At 41.3% G+C, this 21,782-nt stretch overlaps 1 protein-coding gene across 1 annotated transcript in view; it reads left to right on the plus strand.

Annotated features, from left to right (window-relative positions):
• Nucleotides 1-21,782, plus strand: part of LOC134001386 (microtubule-associated tumor suppressor 1 homolog) — a 72,251-nt gene that overhangs the window by 37,641 nt on the left and 12,828 nt on the right. Inside the window, exons 6-9 of the mRNA XM_062440979.1 lie at nucleotides 393-647; nucleotides 2,261-2,431; nucleotides 15,315-15,433; nucleotides 16,287-16,628. Of these exons, the coding sequence (XP_062296963.1) occupies nucleotides 393-647; nucleotides 2,261-2,431; nucleotides 15,315-15,433; nucleotides 16,287-16,628 (887 nt within the window). The remainder of the gene's footprint in view (nucleotides 1-392; nucleotides 648-2,260; nucleotides 2,432-15,314; nucleotides 15,434-16,286; nucleotides 16,629-21,782) is intronic.

Below are 21,782 nucleotides of genomic sequence, written 5' to 3' on the forward strand. Positions count from 1 at the left end.
CCAACAACACACACACACACACACACATCTGATATAACCCCCATGCTTTCATTTCTATAGTCTCGCCTTGGTACAAATGGGGCAAAACTGCCTCAGATAAGTTTATACTGGGCAGCCATTAAGGGGCTTCAACCCCCTAATCTTATCTCTACATAATGACAGAAATTCCCTGTGGGGGTTATTATTTCTGTGTAACACTGAGCTTTTTGTTAGTACTGTAATGTAAAGGAAAGATTTGTCCATGATTAAAGTCTGGTGTTGAACTTGCTAAATTTTGTTTCCTCTGTTACAAAAAAAAAAAGAAGAAAAAAGCTTCCACTTCCACAGTTTCACTCAACCATTCATATAAATCATTCTTAGTATTTAAAAAACCTAATGTTTCTCTCTTTCAGCTCCTCTACCATCTCCTGGAGCTCCAGTACCAACAGGGACCAAGCCAGATGAGCGGCCCAGCAGAAGCACTCTTCCTGTGGTCAGCCAGAGCGCGGCAAAGCTCACCAGCTCAAGCAGCACAGCCGGCCCCTGCACCAGTGCTCCCAGTGCTCCCAGTGCTCCCAGTGACACAGTCAGTGCTAATACTGCTGCTCCAAAGCCTCCTGCAATGCGGAGCAGAGCTCTGTCGTTGCAAGCAAGGACCACGACTACAGGTGAGCGTGTGATTGTTTTTACATGTTCAGCGAAACTCAAGTTTTGATGTCAGAACTGTTCATTTATTTCTTATTTGGGTCCAGAGAAGGAGAATGTTTCGTGTCCATTACACGACACTGTATACGCTGTAATTAGTTGTGTAGTGCGCAAATATCAACAGGTTAGCGTGACAGCTGCCATTGCACTTACCGGAAATGGCTATTAGCTCATTAGCAGGTTAGCGTTAGTAAGCTAGTATTAGCAAGCTAGCGTTACACGGGATTTGAGACACAGCGTATGTCTTTCAGTTAGCTTATCGTGGTAAGAAAATATAAGTGAGAGGGACCATTCAGAAAAGTGCTGCTCTGTTTCAACATAAAATTGTCATTACACTGTACATTCGGTACTTATGTAGTGCACAAATTTCGTCAGGTTAGTGTTGTCTCAACTCAAACCCCCCTGTTGCGCACTACCGGAAATGGCGATTAGCTAGCGTTAATAAGCTAGCGTTAATAAGCTAGCATTACATTTACCCCTTTTCTGTACTGTAAATTGTTTATTTTAAGAAAAATAAGCTAGCGTTAGCAAGTTAGCGTTATATGTGATTTGAGACAGTGTTTGTCTTTCAGTGAGCTTATCACTATAAGAAAATGTAAGAGAGAGGGACCAGTAAGAAAAGTGTTGCCCTCTGTCAATGTGTAACTGTCAGTAGAATTAACTTATTGTCACTCACAGTAACGTTGCTAATACGGCATGCTTTCGGTTTGTTTTAAAAGCATACCAAGCAAAGCAGAGCTAATGAACAAGAAAGCAAGAGAAGTGGAAAAGCTCTTTGTTTAGCAGAATAAAATTATAAACAAGACAAGTTAATGAACAACTAAACCTAAGTTGTAAGGGTTTTGTATGATGGATGCAGTGTAGAGGCATATTTCTAAATAACACTTTTCTTTGGCTGTATTTTTAATGGATATAGTGACTTTTTTTTCTTTTTTTCAAAGATTTGTTTTTAGGTAGTTTTTCTTGCTTTTTTCAAATTTTTGTTTTGTTCCAAAGGTAATAAAGTATTTATTTAATGCTTCATCTAGTTGTTTGAGTAATAGGGAAGAGTTTACAGGTGGATACTATTCAAAAGTGTTTGAGTCTGAGAAAGAGAATAGAACTGTTAAAGGTACAAACGTCTCTGCAACTTCCCCCCTCACTACAGTAATTATGAGTCAGCAGGTTAAAGCTTTGTAACACACACTACTTCAATCCCTTTTCTACACACAGGAGGAGAGAAACAACAAACTAATAGACAAACAATAGGGCTATCCCGTCTGGGTCAGCGACTGGATAATATATGTGATCCTATTAAACAGGGAACAGGAGGAACTGAGAGGGAGAGGGAGAAATTATAACTCCAGCCGAGCAATTAGCTGTTCAACATTTAGAGAGTGAGGAGTGAAGGAGAACAAACAGAGGAAGAGGAAGATAGAACAACAACTCTCTGGTCATAATCTGGCTTCTATCATAGTTTTTCTACAATTCCAACTGCCTTAATTTCAACAGGAAAGTTCCAGCATAAGCGTCGGGCCTGCGTGCGAAACACAAGTGTCCACAATGGGCTTTGACTTCTTCTGTGTCTACTCCACAGGTTTAAAGGCCCCGTCAGTCACCAGCCACATCACAGCCAAGACAGCCGCCGCCAATCAAACGGCGGCAAAGACACCTTCCACTGCCAATCAGGGGCCGACGAAGCAGGCGGCATCCCAGTATCCCCTGCAAAGATGTGGCTCAGCGAGACTCAGTCGACTGAACAGCTCAGGTGAGGAAGTGTGTGTGTGTGTGTGTGTGTGTGGGTTTGGCAGTAGCTACAAAGGCAAACATGATGTGCAGCATGAACCTTGTTGAACTAAGGTCACCAGTTAGCAGTTAACTTATTTTCTGTTATTCTGAGGGTATTTTTTATAGAACAGCACTGCGTTCTGTGCCAAATTTTAACATGTGGCTGCCCTCTGTTTATTTGGCACTAGCACCAGCTTTGGCTGTGACCTTATACAAGGGTTGAAATGATATTACTATTTGAAATTTGATGCCAATAGTGTTTTAAATTGTTACTGTTGGTAGGCAATAGATTGTCTGGCTTAATCATTTCTTTAAACTAAGGCTACAAATCTAAAACCTTCTGAGACATGTTAAACCAGGGGCTGAATCGAATCTGTGTGTCATTGGAAACACTTCTGGTTAAGGGATTCTCATAGATTACCTTTTGACCTTCTGCAATAAATATGTAATTAATCTGCCTTTTTAAAGCAAATATTGTAACATATTTGCTTTGTTCTAGTTTCACATGAAACTCACATGAAAAAAAACCTCCTTGACATGCAAGTGCTGTTCAAAACGCTTCATTTTCATATAGTGCTTTTCTAATTTGGTAGCAACCATATATGCATTTGACAAGCCTGGTGCGAGCAGTCGCTATCTTTGCAATTCCAACTTTTTAACACCTTTGATCTGAGTTGTATATGTTTCAGTTTGAATGAGTACAACTTTTTTTTTTTTTTGTGACATGAGATATTATTAATCCCTAAGCACCCTGCTGTATGTTTACTGCGCTGCACACACAAACACACATTGGGACAAACTGACTACAGCTCACACCATGGAAGCTTTTACAAACATAGTTATCATTCCTCTGCAGTCTCTCTGTAATTATAATACTGCTTATGATACACACACACACACACACACACACACACACAATTTATCTTTGAATTTAGAGTGGAGCCACATTTGCATCTTGGCAGTATTTAAATTCAGTTCAATCTTAGTTCAACATTTCAAAGTGACATTTTAAAGCAGCTCTACAAGCTCATTTGATTTGTTATCAAGACAAGTTCTGCGAGTAGTGACGTTACAACACAACACACTGCTTCTATTGAGCGCATGAGTGCTGCCGGTGTACTCCACGCAGGCCTTGTGAAGCCGGGGCCTGTGGTTGCAGCCTCCCCCGAATGCGGTGGTTCTGGTCTGGGCCCGGGCGCCTGGCTGCCTCCCCTCTGCAGCGGCCCTAGAAGTCCTCCTGTGGCCTGCGGGGAGCCGCTAGTCACAGACATGCTGTCACCCTCATGATGGCTTAACCGCCACACACATGCACACACGCACACACGCACACATACACACACACACACACACACACACACACAGGGAAAGGCAGTCAGTCTACTTTTCATAAGTCCCACACATGTATTTGATTCATACACCTCTCTCTCTCATTCACACACACCACAGCAGACCTCAGGCGACAGTGGTTAGCAGTTGTGGGCTTTTAAAGCTCTCAGTGGCTTTCTTTAGCTCTTTTTGTCTCTATTGAACATGGACTTTATTGATAGTGGCACACATACACACACATGCAGTGTCTTGTTTTAATGCCCATGAGCTGTCTTGTGCTCTAAGAGGACTATTTATGTGTCATCGCTGAGTTGTAATTTTGTAATTTTTGAAGCCTGATTGAAGTTGTAGAGTGATTTCTTATTTATCTTGTATTGTCTGCACTGCACTGAGTGAGATTTAAGCAAATCAAAGCTGCACAGGCAAGATTTTTGGAGTTTTATCAGCTCCAATCGCAGAGTAGAGCTGCAGTCATACCCACCACTTGATTTCTGGCTGCTGGCATCCATTTACCTCATGCTGCCATGTGGGGCTGCCAGTGTGCAAAGCTACAAGCTGCAGCTGTAAGTGACCGACTGTCTCTGTCTGCAGAGTACACCATGTGACAGTAATGTAATAATGCTGTGCTACTTTTACTGAGCCTAGTTTGGAGCCTTATAACCAATATGGAAATTCATTGTGTCAAAGTGTATTTGTAAGATCTCTGGATGCCCAGGTGATAATCATATGCTCAGTTAAGTGTATTTTCATTTTAGTCATTGCGGTTCTCTTTTTATCTTTTGAAAACAAAGTGGCTGCTTGAAATGTCTGTTGGAGGGAGAAAAAAAGAGGAAGCTCTCGCCAAGTGTTACTCTAGTGCTCTTCATACTGCATCAAGTGGCCACTTAGACTTTTCTTAAAGGTGCAGTGTGTACGATTTAGTAGCACCTAGAGGAATGGACTTGGTAGAAATGGATTATAATATCCATTTGTATGTTTTAATTAGTGTGTAATCACCTGAAAATAAGAATTGTTTTTGTTTACATTAGAATGAACCACTGCCATGTTTCTACAGTAGCCCAGAATGGACAAACCAAACACTCGCTCTAGAGAGAGCATTTTCACATTTTTCATGACTTGTGGCCACTGTATGTTCTCCTACACATTTGGAAGGAGAGAGGCAGGGGAGAGGTATTCAGTTGGTTGCATTCTACAACCTCACCATTAGATGTCACTAAATCCTATACACTGCACCTTTAAAAGTAATGTAACTTTATATGATTTATGATTTTCATGTCTACCAAATCATTTCAGGTTTCCTTGGTAACAACTTCAATATACACTCAGCTGCCAGTTAGGTCCATGTAACTAAAATGAATACTGTCTAATAAAACAGCCCTGAATATCCTTATATATTATACATTATATCATGAAGGATATGATGTTCAGTGTTTGCAGAGACTGTTTCATTTCTAACTTCATGATCATTTCTGATGCTGTGGTTTGTGTTCAGTTGTATTTTGTTCTTCTAATATTATATCTACCCTTTCACACCCTGAAATACAAGGGGTAGACAAAATATTAGAAACCCTCAGTGTAACCTAATACAAAACAATAGCACCACAGTCTATAGTCTCCAAAATGATCATAAAGTTGAATCAGCACCTCTCTAAAGCCATTTCTATAAAAAACTTTCATAAATGTAGGATTATTTATTTGAGGGCTGGCATTAGCTTTAACAAAGTGGACCTAATAAACTGGCAACTTAGTGTTTTGAAGGTCAAAAACTTAATATTTACAGCAAACAGAAAAAATAGCAGTCCAAAAACATAATAACTGAAAGCAAATGCAGGATGAAAAAGAAATGAGACTAGCAGGTGATTATAAAGTTTATTCTTGACTTTCGGCTTCTAACTGTCATTAAGAGCCAGCTAAACTGTAAATGTGATTAAAAAGCTAAGCTGTGTGTGGAGTGTGAGTGTGTTTGTGTAAAACAAAGATGTCTTTTCACGAGGCGTCTGTGTTTGGATGAATAGCCTTAATATGGCACCTGCCACTGAGAGATGAAGAGAGAAGTGTTTGTGTGGGGGTGTGTGTGTGTGTGAGAGAGAGAGAGAGGCGGGTGCTCCTCCCACCTTTTTGGTCTACAGCGTTTGTGTTTTATCGTGGCCCTTTCATCACATCTAACCTTGGCATGTATCATCTCTGTCACTTTTTCATTCAAATAGAAACCCAGAGAGGGCGAGAGACCAGAGTAAATAATGATGGAGGAAGCGAGCGAGGAAGCAAGGACGGGAGGGAGAGAGTGAGGGAGCAAGCGCTGGAGAGATTATTCAAATCCCACCCACTCCCCCTCCTCCCCTGCAGCATCCCTCCCTCCCTCCCTCCCTCTACGCGTGTGTGTGTGTGTGTGCTAGGTTCACAGAGCTTTAGAAACAGCAGTAAAATAGAAGGAGTGTGTAGATGCTCGTCTTTGTCCAGCCATCAAGTGTTTGTGTTGTGAGCTACATTTCTGTTTCGGTACGCACACACACCTTCGTAGTGTGTGTCAGTGGGACAGATCGGTGTGTGTTGTGTGTAGCAGCAGAAGCGGACTACTAATCATCAGCAGCAGCAGCGTTGAGGATTTTCTCTCCTCCCTCCTTCTCACACACGAGTACTACCTCTCTCATTCCTTCTCGTTTTCTCTCTCCATCTTTTATCGCCGGATGATTCACTACCACCTGGACGACGGTGGAACACACAGCTTATTATTTTTGGCGCCATTTTTTCTTCTTCTTTTATTGGCTGGGTTACAGACCTAATTTCTCCTGTTTGTTTTATTTTTTTGTTTTTTTTTGCCGTGGCGACTCATGGCTCGGAATCAGTGAAGGACGGCTAGCAGCTTAACTGACCCCCCTCCCCCTTTTCTCTTACTCTTGTTTTTTTTGAATGCCTCTTTTTTCTTTTGAGTCAAAAGCTCAAATTCAAAGTCTGATTCTTTTTCCTGACCTTCACATGGCAGCGACAATCTCTACGTTTTTTCTTTCTCTCCCTTGCGGAATAATTTTCACTCATTTCTGGACTTAAAGAAGAAAATAGGAACATTTTGACTAAGTCTATTTATGTATAAAATTATACTGGAAGATTGCTGAAGAAAACAGAATATGAGTATACTGGAAACAGCTTTATAATTACAAAAAGAGGTAATTTCCCGAAACAGGTGACGACAGAAAACAGGAGAGAGGGGCAACACCAGAAAAATCCACGTCAATATTTCCAGCATCTGAGGACTTTGCGAGAGTCCAGAAAAGCAGACACAGTGCTGAAAGTTTTAGTCAAACTCTTCCAAAAAAGACTTAAAACTAGACAAACCGAAAAACAAATCTTCCATCTTTCGTCCAACTGAGGAACATCGTACCGTACTGGCGGACCAGCAGAGACGATGTTATGGTCTCCCAGATTATCGCTGTCCAACTTCCACGTGAAGCTGACGGCCAAAGGACTTTTCCGAAACCTCCAGCTGCTGTCGGGATGCAGGAAGAACACTGTGGTCTTCCACGCAGGTCTGGAGACGCCGCCGTCCTCCCACCATGTTGTTCCTTCATCTCACCATCACTCAGCGTTCCATTGATAACCACAGTGTGTCATGAACCTCCAAACACCATCTATGACCCCTTCTTTTGTTTGTTTTTTTAGAAATTAGAAAAAGTTGACTTAAAAAAAAAAAGACATTAACCTACCTTCACATCCATCCATCCCTCCACCCATTTCCTATCACCCCCTTCTTTGCCATGTGCTGCTTTGCAGTTTCATACCCAGCACCCTTTTTTTTGGTCGTCCACCATAGATACACATGGCAGGGTTGGGTTTAAGTGGGATGCTACCACACCCTAGCATAATGTTTGCTACTTCCCATTTATTGGCTGCCCTTACTAAATGATTTTCGAATGTCTGGTAGCTAATGTAACATCATTAGCAGGTGTACCAAACCCACCTCCAAAAACACCCAGCTGAGCCTTGTGTATTTATTTGCCTTACCATAATTAAATAAAATGTTTCCATATTACTCTTTTCTTTATGTTCTTCTCTTCCTCTTTTTTCACTTTGTCTGATGGGTGAATTTGCCTTTGACTATTGTGTAGCTATCAGTTTGTTTTTTAGTTTAATCTTTAGTCATGGGATTCCAAAAACTGACTCCAGATAACACTCATAGGCCAATTCACCCTCCTCCTCCTCCTCCTCATCCTCTTCCTCCTCCTCCCTCAGCTCCTTCTGTTTCCCGCATGGCGTTGGCAGCCATTGTTGCCTCCGTCTCTCTCCAGCCGCTGTGGGGCTTTCAGTGTTGTGTACACCGGCTACTGCAGCTTGCCACGGATGTATAGGGTTACAATAGGGCTGTCAGAGTCTTAACACTAGTGTGTGTGTGTGGAAGCTTTCTGCACGAGTGCCTCAGCAGTGGTGTGATGAATAGCCATGACTACCGGCTTCTTTTTAGCTCGCGATACCCACGCCTAAAGGGGCAAGGGACCACGTGACTCACACACATACACAAACCAGAAATAGCCAAGGACGCATCTGGCTTTTACTTATTCAACCATTAAAATCTCACCATTTGTGCAAAGTGTGTCTCCTGTGTAGCGCTGCAGAGAATGTTTACTCTACTGTTAATTCTGTTTCTTCTATTACACTCAAAAAAAAAAGAAAAGCAGCTGCAGAGTATTATACAACCAGGTTTCTATGAACATTGGTTGTTTGTGATAGGGAAAAAATAGTGAGACAGAGAGGTCATCATGAACTAGCTTAGCCTGCTAAGTTAGCAAGACACAACAGTAGCATAATGAAATGAATACTTGTTTGTGATAGAAAAAATTATTGAGAGGATGTCATGAATTAGCTTAGCCTGCTAAGTTAGCAAGATGCAATGTTAGCGCTGTTTTGACTGTTTTTAGCTCTGTAATCTTAACTAAACACCAAAATGAAGCATCTGTAAGGCAAGTAGAGCAACTAAATCAATAATAAAAGCAGCTGCAGAGTATAATACAATAGGTTTATATGAATATTGGTTGTTTGTGATTGGAAAAATGAGTAAGATAGAGGATGTCATCAAGCTTAAACTGCTAAGTTAGCAAGAGTCAACAGTAGCATAATGCTCTGGAATTGTCATGTTCAATGTTGGCATTACTTTGACTGTTTTTAGTTCTATAATCTTAGCTGAACACAAAATAAAGCAGTGGTAAGGCGAGTAGAGCAAAATAAAAACTAAATCAATAATAAAAGCAGTATTATACAATCAGGTTTTTATGAATATTTGTTGTTTGATAGGACAAATTAGTCAGAGAGGATGTCAACATGAACTAGCTTAGCCTGCTAAGCTAAAGACACAACGGTAGCATAATGTCACAGAACTTTCAACTTCTCAATGCTTCAACTTTCATGTTAAATGTTAGCGTTGCTTTGACTTTTGGTTCTCTGCTGTAATGTCAGCTGAACACAAAATAAAGCAGCGGTAAGGAAAGTAGAGCAAAATAGTTGACTAAATCAATAAAGCTGCTTTTTTAAAACTTTGCACGCAGTCATATCAGAGGCTTAAGTCAAAAACATGATCCACTGCCAGCCGTTTCTAATCAGAATTCAGTTTAGTGGGAATACAGAATCTAAAGTCACGTGTGTGATGCGCTCATAAAATTGATTAAAAGAGGAGGAGCTGTAAACGGGTCTCATGGTTAAATTACACAGTAATTCCATCATCATCTTTGATAAATCATCTTGATCCATTGACTCTGCTAGAGTGTTTTTTTCATGCTCAGCAGCAAATGATCTACTAATCAGCTCATGTTCTGTAGCCAGTGGTTTTTCTGATTTTTTTTTGTGGTTATTTGCTCATAAGAACGTGTTCTGGTGCAAATATTCCTGTTCATCCTCCTCACCATCGTGCTGTTTCTCTCTGACTCACACCGTGTGTATTCTTACCAGCCCATCTGAGCCCAGCAGCACGTGTTTGGCTGCTACTGTGTTTTCTCAGTCTTGAGCTCCACAGACCCACTTCCCTGCTGCCTGCCTGCCATCGCCCTCAAATGTAGGTTAGAGCAGGCTTTAGTCACCACATGTGCGCGTGTGTGCACACATACACACACACACTCCGCAGAGACACGTGTGCGTGCTTGCACAGTGGTTCAGTTGAGGCTGTCCAATCGGGCAAGCTTTAATCTGATGTGGAGGGTTTTTTTTCCTAATGTGGTGGCAGATGAGGGCATTAGAGGCTGTATCTGCTGGACTGTAATATTTTCCAGGCTCAGAAGAGATCTACAGTAGATTTTCAGCTGCAGTGTTCTCTAATTGTAAAAGAAAAAAATGGGTAGAGATGTTCTCTTTTTGGAGAATATTAAGGACACTAATTTTCTGTTTACCTTTTATCCACATCTGGAGCTGCAGCTGATCTACAAACCTCATTTGAAATGAGTAACAGTTGTTTTTTACAGCCTCTGGAAGCAGAAATCCTGTACATTTCAGTCAAAAACAGCCAGCGGTTAAAGTGGTTAAATGATCTGTGCATTAATGTTACTGCGGTTGTTTAACCTCTTCCTTTAATGAGGAGCAGGCTATCATTTTCATAGAGAATTTCTATTTCAATCCTCTTTTTCTTTTTACTCAACATGTGGTTTGTGATTTTTTAAATAGACTTCAGTTTCTCTGTGGGACGTCACTTTGCCACTGAAGTGGTTTGGCTTACCTATATGATGATGATAATCATTCAGAGTTTGGTTGTAGGCTCAGTTTGACTGCTTAGATATTCTCCACAGCAGGGTTACCCATTCATGAGGTCATACAGAGCCACTGGCTGCCTTTCTGTCCAACTACCAAGTCAATTTGCAGCAATCCTTTGAAATGTTGGTATAAATAAAATGCAAATTAGGTGCGTTTCCATCATTAATTTAAAAAGAAAAGAAATAGTGAAAAGTGTTGTTTGGATTCTGGTAATGTTTTCCAGTTCAAGATTGTTAAAAATCAGTTGAAGAAGCTTCTTCCACTGTTCATGGTTGACATGTAACAGTTTATTCTGCAGATAATACAGTGCAGCTGTTTAGAATTCAGGCCATGATGAGCATACATATATTTGGATAAAAACCAGACCTATAGTCAAACAGTTTGTACTGAGATAGCTCTGTTTCTACTCTATTCAACATCCATTGTGGAGCTGAGAAATGGTCTGTCTCACTCTGATCATACTGGATGACATGAGTGATGATCACAGGTTGTTGCTAGGTAACCAGATGGCTTAGTTTGCATGTAAACAGGTCATATAGTGGACATATGCTCACACGCTTGTTTCCATGGCAACACATGGGAGCTGAATCTCAAGTGTAGATATGATAAAAATGTATCGCTCCAATCATCTCAAACTCCTGCTGTCAGTTTGATCTGGTTTTCAGCAGTTGTACAGTAAGGTTCCCCATCAGACATGCGTGGTTCAGTAAATCCTCTCTCTGGGGATGAATCTCATCATAAAGCTACAAATCAGTGCATGGTTACTCACAGCTCTACCTGCTGCTGGTTGTGCTGTGTAGTTTCACAGCAGTGTTTTCCTACAGCCAAAGTCAAGTCAAAGCCAAGTTTTCCAAAAGTAAAGATTGATTTTGAGATTATATTATAAAATAGTCTTGTCTGATATAAACCCGACCACTAGAGGGCACCGAAACTTACTGTACCTCCTCATAAACATCTACATGGTTACATATTCAGTGTTTTATCATCACAGTTGGAAGTATTCCAGCTTGTTTCTGATTATAGGATGCCAATTTAAACTCATATTAGTTTGAAATCAGGAAAAAACTGTTGAATCCAACCTTGGAATCTTTTTTTTTTTTTAATTTTATTTAATTTTTTTTAAATCCTTCAGGTTAGATTATATTTTTCATCATCGTCATTTGAGTAATCTGAATACAGCAGGTTAAAGAGATTAGGATCGCTACAACAACCTGTAGTGTGCTGTCCCCGTTTTTCCACTTTGCGAGGCTGACACACTTTTTTGTCCCGCAAACACACATACCCAGTAATCCGGTGCTAATCTGTCTCCAAGGTGGTGGCGGCGGCGGCGTTTGATTTGTCCGGCACCACGTGGCTCAGCAGTAAGCTCACAGTTTTCTGCCTCCACTTGATCTGTTGATGGAGGATTTGTCTGAGCCTGCGTTAATGACGGGGCTTATTAAAGATGGACCCACACAACATCTTAATCTAATCAAGCCCTGATGTTGCCAAGAGCCACTTCTTTTACAGATGTAGGAGGATTTTTGTGCCTTCATCACACAACATATTATTCCTGTGTGTGTTCAGATGTAGTTCAGATATTAATAGAACCATTTCAGGACATTCAGGATGTTGCCCTCCCCTTTCCTTCCACTTGCCCTTTTTATTCCTTTACTCAACCAACCAATCAACCAAATCCCTAGCTGGTTTCCCCTTAATGGTTACTGATGCTCTGATTCAGTACACAGCAGGATTCCTATAGCGTGCTCATGAGAGTGGTACACAAGATGACTGACGTAATAATCCTACTTATCATACGTGATGTAGAGCTGGAAATAAAAGCAGCTGCCATACACTGCTTAACAAAGATATGTTGATAAGGAAATATATTCGTATCATGAATGATTTAAGCTATTTCCGACGGTTCCTACATTAGCTTACTGAGCTGCTTAAAATCCAGCCAGAGGTATCATATGTTATGGAGGTCATCTCAATGTGTACTGAACAGGACTCTCATGACACAGCAGGAATTTGTCCTTTTACTCGTGTGACGTGACGTGACGTGCCTGCTAACAGTGTTGTTTCTCTCTCAGTCTGGGCTCAGCAGCTCTGCATGACTGCCTGGCAGACTCCAGGTACACACCTGCCTCACCAGCACTCAAACACACCACCTGCAACAACGACAAGCTGTTATTCACACAAACATTTCCAACACGGAACAAACACTCACAGATGACATGTGTTGCTGGTTGATGCCAATTATCAGCAGCTCCCTCTCACTTATTAGAGTTTTTAAATGGAATACAAATCAAAGGGAAATGACATCTCGATTGAAGTGAATATGAATGTCCTCAACAGGCAGTCTATTTCCCATGATTCCAATGGAATTTGCATTGGTTGACACACATGTTTTCCCTTTAACAGTAATTAGCCTCAAGTGTAACATGGACCATAAATTAATTTTATTCAGCTTCCCTTTTTCTGCGTCTTTTAAGTAAAGACACAAGGAATGCAAGCGTAAAATGAACATGAAAGCATAGCTCTGTGTGTGTTTGTAATTAGAGGAGGAAACACACAGTATCTCTCACACGCACACACTTGCTTTATGTAATCATTGTTTCAGACCTGAATCCTGCAGATTCAGCATGTATTTTTTCTACAGTACATATCAGTGTTCAGAACTGGTCTGGAGTCAGTTTTCAAGTTCTAAATGAGTCTGGATGAGATTTGTGTGCACACAAGTTAGGACTGTGTTTCCATCCAGGTGTCAGGTGACTTTTAGCCAAGTGTCATGTCATATTAAAAATATTAAAAACTGCACTCTAATTTACAAACTGTAAATAGATGTTTCATTTTAAACAGTAAACATCTGAAGGTGCAGTTATTATGCTTGTATTTATGTATTTGGGAATGTTTTAGTGATGAATCTCTAGCTGCAGTGTCAACATTATGATCCAGCAGTCGTTGTTTTGAAACTCTTCAGTGTTGGGCTGACAGCAGCAACAGCAGGATGTACTGTGGACCAATCAGGATGTCTCATTGATTAGAGCAAGTCAGTGTTTGATAGCATTTAATTCAGCTGTTGTTCAAATATCAGCGTGCACTAATGATTTTTTTCTCCTCTCACACTGAGGTGCACAGTGCTCCAAATCCATTTGAATTACTTTTGTCCCTCTTCACTCGCTCTGACTGATCAACAGACTGATGTAAACCAGCATGTTCTGCTCGGTGTTGGCCAGCAGGTGGCAGCATCTAAGTGGAAGCCACTGATAAACCCATGTCACTAAAGCTACAGTCCTGTTTGAGTTGAGGAAATGTGAATTATAATTTGGGTTAGTAATAATTATAGTAATAATTTAGTAATAATTTAGACAAATGTAGATGAGCTTTTGGTATTTATTAATAGAAACAAATACAAATGTGCAGTAAATACAGGCAGGATAAAGATTCAAGGATACATTTTGGACATACAGATATAATTATATAAAGCACAGAGTAACTCAATGAGGACTTACTGTGACTCTGCATACATGGGAGTGAAATGCTGTTCTCCACAGATCAGGGTATCAGTGGTATACATTTAAAAACAGGCACATATTTGAAAACAAAAAACACATTTAACACCTTTTTAAAATCATAAAAAGCAGCTTAAAGGTAAAGTGCTGATGCATTTACATGTGCAATGTGGGGCAGCTCATGTACTGGACTATTAAAAGACAGGTAGTGCTGCTGAAGTATTTACTTTAAGTGCATTTTTAAGCACATGTATCATCTGATGGATGGTGGGAAAGCACACAGAAGGTATTCAGAGTTCTGATGGTGACCAAGTGCTCCACTGCTGTGTGTTGTGATGACATCTCACATTGCCACAGGTGAGCTTTTGGTTTGAGACTGACTAAATTTGGCTCTGGATGACTATTAGAGAGTCGATTATGACCAGTAGACAGTGAGAATTTCAACTCCCTCAGAAGTAATCTGCATCATCAAAAAAATGTCATATTCTAGATGACACCACAACACTCCTGGTCCAGTGACTGCGCTTGTACAGTTGATTACCTCACTTTTCTGTAACAAGTGTGACTTGTCTGGTGGGTGAGGACAGCTCGTCAGATGTCCTCAGAGCTAAAAAAAAAAAAGTACTTTGAGCTTTATTTCCAGTCAGGGAACCAATCTGGACATTGTAGAGCCAACAGACAAAAGATAGAAGGATGGAGAGAAAGGTAGTATAGAGATACAGTGGGAGTGATGCAGTGTAATGAGATGGACTACAGGGAAAGAAGAACTGAGAAAGAAAAAGATGTGTTCTCCCTCTCTCTTTCCCTCTCTCTCTCTCTCTAATTGCTTTTTCTCTGGTAATGCACTCCTTAATGCACACCAAGGACCCATCTCTCTCACACACACACACACACGGACTGGCCATCATTACCACACAAATCCCATGATGCATCTGTCTCAGCCGAGAACAGTCAGTAGGGCGTATTCTCATTTACCAGATGAGAGCGAGTGAATGAGATGAGTGAGTGTGTGTGTTTTCTGTGTTTGGATGTTGTGATGGTCGAGCACGGACCCCAGTCTGACCGATACCGTGCGTGTGTGTGTTTGCGTGTTCTTCTTCTTCTTTCTTTTTACTGGCATTGCTTCTGTCATGTCCGTTGTTATTTTGTTCAGAGGATGAAGAAGTGTAGTTTCACGTCATGACTCCTCTGCAGCGTGTACTTTACACTCTGTTAATGGGCTGAGTGTGTATTTTTGTGTATGGAGGGAGTGTGTGGACACCATGTTGAATGTTGTACCCGTTAACCACACACTAAACGGACACCGTTCTCTTGTAGTGGACAAAAACAAGCCCCGGGAAGCACCGGCGAGATCCACAAACAGCAACAGCAGCTCACAGCTACCAGCACCTGCAGGAGGAAACAACCAGAACCAGCAGCAACCTCCTCCAGACCTGGTATGTCTTCCTCTTTTAGTTCTTTAGCTTTAAAATGCTTATTCAGCTCCGTCATGGGTAACACACTAAATCAATGTCTCCTCTATTTAATAAGATTGTCTACATGTTGTATTCGATTTAATTTCAACTTAACAGTAATTTACTTTCTAATTGCTGAAGGTGCTGCACAACCTTTTTTGTACAAGTTGCATTGTTCAAAATACCTGTAGTAGTACAGGAGTCCACACATGTTCATGTTTGCGTCTAATTAAGTTGGACTAAACTGTAATAAAAAACAGTTCAGGTGCATACAACAGATGTTGACAAAGTTTTCCTTTGGAGATATCATTTGCAGTTGAAAAAAAGGTAATTAATTGCATTATATTTAAAATCGCAATAATATCGTATTGTGGAGCCTCTGGTGATTCCCACCACTACTTATCATTGTTCTTATCATGCTGGTGTGTTGACCTCATGGCTAGGCCTGTCACAACAATTATTGACTTATTGTAACATAACATAATTATCAACATCATCATGTCTATATATGGACTTATTATATGATACATGGACATGACCGTGATCATTTTTTGACCTCAACATTGCCACACTTCACATTAGCAGCTAAGAGGCTATTCATGTCACATTGGCTAAACTAGTAGTTTGCCTCCATTCCTCAGTGCCCCTCGCCCCTCTTGCATTATTATACTATTATATTATCATTATATTATAAAATGATCTTCAAATGACAATGATATTGTTTATTACGATCATTTCTGAGACAATATATCGTCCAATAAAAGTAGTTATTGTCACGGACCTGACAAGTGTTGGTGCCTGTATATTGAATGTTTGTGCTGTTATTTCTTACTAGGTATCAGACGTGGTGAATGCAAACGCATCAGTGACGTCAGTACTCCCAGCACCTGCTGCTGAGACCACCAACAATGCGGCCACCGGAGCCTCCGGTCTAGGGTTCAAAGCGAGAACCGGATCACGATCCAGTCCCAAAACAGCATCCCGCCTACAGAATGCACCCAAGCCTGGCACGGCCGGGACCGCCGTCTCAGACGGGACCCTTGCGGCCAAGCAGAACCAGGGCAAAGAGCAGGTAGAGAAGAAGAACCAGGCCATCAACCAGCTGAGGAAGCTGCTCATCCAGGGGAATAAGAGAGTGGAAGCTCTGGCTACAGTCATCCAACATCTCTTCACCGAGGTACTTCACTTATTCCTGTTTGCAGAGCTGTGAAAAATGATACTCAAATGCAGCTAAAGAGCACAATGTCCAGCTGTGTGAGAAATGAGTATGGTAATCATCCAGCGCTGCTTTTGGTGATGCTTTTATTTATGCTACATTCCATTTACGTCGGAAGTTGGAAGTCAGAGCTTGGAATGACATCACGGCCGAGTTTGAATCATTCCAGTTTTGAAGTCGGAAAACCAGTTCTAACCAGGTTAGCCACTGATAGCAACACCAGTTAATAGAAAAGCATTTCACTGTATTTAGTGCATACAAACAGTGTAGCAACACGTCTACAGACAGAAGTTGGACATTGCTGTGTGTACGTCTGATTTTATGAGACATAAATAAGACAAAACTGCTAATAATCAGGATATTACTACAACTTTCGCACTGATGCGTGGGGCAGCCATCTTGGATTTTTAGGTCAGGGCTGGTGAGATTCGTCTGACCTTCCGAGTGAGCAAATGTGAAAAGACAGCGATTCCTTTTAAATGAAATGAACCAGTTAGGTTCTCCAGGACAGATAATGGTAGAACAGAGACTTCATGTCAACAGTTTGCAGTTAGCTTGTAGGCTAGCTGAAATGAATATCTGAATAGCTAATCCCTGTTTTTTCATGAATCTCAATATCAACACTTGCTTGTGCTCTGAATCTCAACTGTGACCTTTGTTGACCTTCACAATATTGTTGAGGTTTGAGCACCACAGCAAACATTCAGCAGATCCAGCAGAAGTTAACATTAGTTGCTAAGTCTAGTTAGGAAGCTAAAAGTTTGTTCGAGTGAAGTTTTGACATCAAATGTACCATATTATTCACTGTATGTTTATCCATTATTCACACACAATAAGGCCCTGTTTATATCTGGCATTAACATGATCCGATCACAAGAGGACAACCCAGACACTTTGCTGTTTACACCTGTCTCTATTATGTGTCTCAAGCTGAACACTTGTGTACAGATTGTGTTGCTGCATGCATCACCTCTGCTAGAAGGTCAAAAGCTAAAGAGCTAAGAGCTAATGAAAATGTTTCAAGAACTAATAATGTACAAGATATTCCAGCTTATCAGGGGACACATCAGGACACATTAGTTAGTTTACACTACAAAAGATATGAGGTCAGATGTGTCCCATACTACCTCAGCAAGAGGTTTGAGTGATAGGATCATAATGCATCTCGGAGGTCGTTTACACATGTATTTAGAGCTGTCCACTTGTGATTACATCACCAGAGAGGCATGGTAATGCCAGTTGTTACTGGACCTCTATGGTGGCATTAGCCTGATAGTTTCAGGGTTGTATTACCAGAAATCCTGAATAAAATATGTGGCCTCTTCCTGTCTGGTGGGGCTCTACAGTTGCAGGTTCAGCTTTATTTATTTTTGAATCAAGCTTAATTAACGTTTTGGATGTAGCCTGTTCTCTACCTGCTGTTACTGAGCACTCCCACCCCCCAAATAATAATACTGTTTCTGGTAAGTAGGGTGTGTCTCAGTTGATGGGGATGGGTCGCTCTCTTCTGCTGTGGCAGCACACCACTCTGAAGGCATCTAGGACAGACATGCTTGTACTTGTAAATACAGAACGGTCTAGTGGAACTTTAAGGAGGTGAACGAGGGGAAACGATCAGTTATCTGCACACCATTCTTCCCCCCTTTTGAAAATTGGAGCAAAGCAGCCGCAGCCTATAATTAAAGCATCATTCAGCAGTTGTTGGTGATGCGGGCAGCGTTGCTATTTAAGGTGCCGGTTGAGATGCTCATAGTGGAGGACAAGAGGAGTAATGGCTGTTTTTAGTAGGAAGCAGCAGGGAGAGGCTCGTCTGAGTACACGCCCCGGCTGCTATTAACGACAACAACAACACATGATGCCATGGAAACATCCTGCTGCTGACACCGTGACGTGAAGACAGATCTGTGTGTGTGTGTTTGAGTGTGCGGTTGGGTGTAATAGCTGCGTAACTGTGGTTAGCTCTACCTAGCATTTAGCGCCTGTTGTCCATTATGATGGAGATGTTTACAACAGCTGATGTTACCCTATTAATGTGTGTGTGTGTGTGTGGGTGTATGTGCCTGTAGGACACGTCTCGAGAGGTTTCCCAACATGCTCTTACATGTGTGACGGACTTCATCTTTGTAGCAGATCCAGCTTTGGATTATTTAAAGCATTAAAAAACTCCACAAAGGATGTTGAGTCTAAATGTAAAATATTTTAAAGATTAAATCATTCCAATAAATGACATGAGAGTTTCATTACCCCCATAATACTTAATAATACCATGGTATAATTGTGTTAGGAGGTTAAACATTGCTGTAGTTGGTTTATACTGTAGTGGGCTGCTCCATCACAGGTTTGAAGGCTGCTGGTTGGCTCAGCCAGGGACCAGGATGTGTCAAACACAGAGTCCCGGACATGGATAGGCTGCTCTGTAAATATTTGCCGTCTGATTACCGGGACTAATTATTTTATGTTTGCAGACCATAATGTCATGTGAAATAAAATGGTCCCTCTGTTTTCTGCCTTCACAGCCATCATTCAGCTGCACGGCCACACATTGTGTGTGTGTGTGTGTGTGTGTGTGTGTGTGTGTGTGTGTGTGTGTGTGTGTGTGTGTGTGTGTGTGTGTGTGTGTGTGTGTGTGTGTGTGTGTGTGTGTGTGTGTGTGTGTGTGTGTGTGTGTGTGTGTGTGTGAGAAAATCTGCTGTCACTTTGAACCTTCATCTTTTTCTTCCTCTTTGACCCACTTTATGTGGCTGAACTGGTAATGTTTTTATGGTGTAGAGGCCCCCGGGGTTGCAAATGCAGAATGACACTAATGCCTTCAGCCAGTGGAATTTACACATACTTGAGTTTATTGTACAGGCTCGTGTCTGAGCTTTTACTCAATCTAGCACAGTTGCTGAGAGTTCGGTACATTTCATATGTTGACCTGTATGGTTGAATGAATCAGTAACCTTTCATTGGAGTTATGATCTGCTGTAGGTCATTATGATTGTTTTCCTTTGTCTAACAATGTATTATCAATGTTTCTTTTAACATATCTTATTAAGAGCAAATGTACATATCTTATATGTATATTTGAGTATGTACCAAGATATGAGATCACATTACAGTATTCTTATCAAAGCACAGTACAGAAGCAAAATGTAAAAGCTCCTTGAATTTGACCAGTGTAGCCAGAATTATCTTCACCTCTCCACAAGTCAGCAATAACACACACATACACACACACACACATATACACACATGGGGGCTGGTTTTAAAATGCATTTTGTAGATTTGGAAAGCAGAGACACGTCGCTGTTCACTCCCGTGTCTATCATGCGTCTGCAAGGTGTCCAGCTGACCACTTGTGTTTAGATTTAGTGGTTCGAGTGCTTCTCGGTGGTTGTATATTTATCGCTGTCTACATGTGGTCCCATTATCCAAGATGCATTTTAAAACCTAGTGTAAACAGGTTCAAGGTGACCCTTTACTGATAAGTAAGGACATGCAAACAGCACTAACAAGTGACTTATATCATATTCTTCTTTTCCTCAGGCATGCACACACACACCCATATATACATCACTTGTCCTCAGTGAGTGTGTGTGAGAGGCACAGGACAGCTGTTATCTGCCTGCTTGTCTCCCCGTGAGGGAAAGTAACTCATTATCTGTAGAATAACCTGTTATCAGCAGTAACAACCAGTGTGTGTGTCTGTGTCTGTGTGTGTGTGTGTGTGTGTGTGTGTGTGTGTGTGTGTGTGTGTGTGTGTGTGTGTGTGTGTGTGTGTGTGTGTGTGTGTGTGTGTGTGTGTGTGTGTGTGTGTGTGTGTGTGTGTGTGTGTGTGTGTGTGTGTAACTGTTGCATAACTCTGATTAGAAAGGTTTTGTGTATTTGTAGAAATGCTGCATTTCTGTGGCTGTTGTCCAACAGAGTGTTGTGAAAGTGGAACATGTACAGAGAGCGTTCAGAGCTTTACAATGCAGCAGCTCTCCTCACTGGGTTATTGATTAGATGAGCTGCCTGGTGGAAAGTGGAGGAGGAGGAAGAGGAGGAGGAGGAAGGGGGGGAGTGATGGGTGGAGGAATGCAGCAGCTCTGGACCTCTCTTTGATTTGTGTGTGTGAGATAATGTGTGTGTGTGTGTGTGTGTGTGGGGTTTTTTATCTTAAGCCTGAATGCCAGTGCTATCTAATCTATCCTCCGCTCTTGACTAGGCGACTGCTGAATATAAACTCAACACTTGACGCTGAGCTACCTTCCCCTGAGGCCAGAGGCTGTGGAGGTGGAGGCGGGGGTGGGGCTGCTTGGTGTAGTTGAAAGGAGTCGGGGCATTTGTGGCAGGCGGTGTTATTAGGATACTCCACTCTTTAGACTCAATACTGGTATGAGCTTAAAAACTACAACTGTGTCTATTATGTGCACTTTCTTCAGAAAGGAGTGTAATTAAAAGTTTCCCCTCAAAGTGTTTTTAATTTGATAGCTGGTATTTTTTTCCTTGCCTTTTTTTTCTTTTCCATTAGTTTAAGTTTAGTTACAATTATTTTAAAACCAATTAAGGCATATTACAGTTGTGGTAAAAGGGAAAAATGCTCTTTTTGAGTGTTGGCAGCTTTTACTTTGAAAATACAGGAGAAATAAATGAGCAAAAGAGACAATTACGAGCCTGAATTTAAGAATTATTCTCCAGCACTTTGAGTTCTGTTCAGATTCAGTTTGAGCATGTTGGAAAAGACTTGTTTGATAAGCTGAGAGAAAGAAGAAGTAGTAGAAAGTAAGTAAAGATATGAGTAAAGATAAGAGAGGGTTAAAACGCACAGACCGGTTTTGTGTGTAAACCACTGATAGGAGTAAAGATATAAAGAGGAGGAGATATAAAGAGGAGGTGCAGAAATAACTCGCATTCCTCCATCTTACAGTGTCCAGGCAGGAGGAGGAGGAGAAACAGATGGAGGGAAAGAGGGAGGGAGGGAGGAGAGGGAGTTCCGCGGTTAACAGGTAGCGAGTGGGAGGAGTGGGAGAGGTCGAGCGAGCCTTCAGTTACACACATAGAGAGAGAGAGAGAGAGAAGCTCATTCAGGAGGAGTTTTTTTTGCAGTTAGTCGTCCACTGTCAGACTGAGAGAATGAGGGAGAGGAAGGAC

Source organism: Scomber scombrus, chromosome 2, assembly GCF_963691925.1.
Source record: "Scomber scombrus chromosome 2, fScoSco1.1, whole genome shotgun sequence".
NCBI classification, from domain to species: domain Eukaryota; kingdom Metazoa; phylum Chordata; class Actinopteri; order Scombriformes; family Scombridae; genus Scomber; species Scomber scombrus.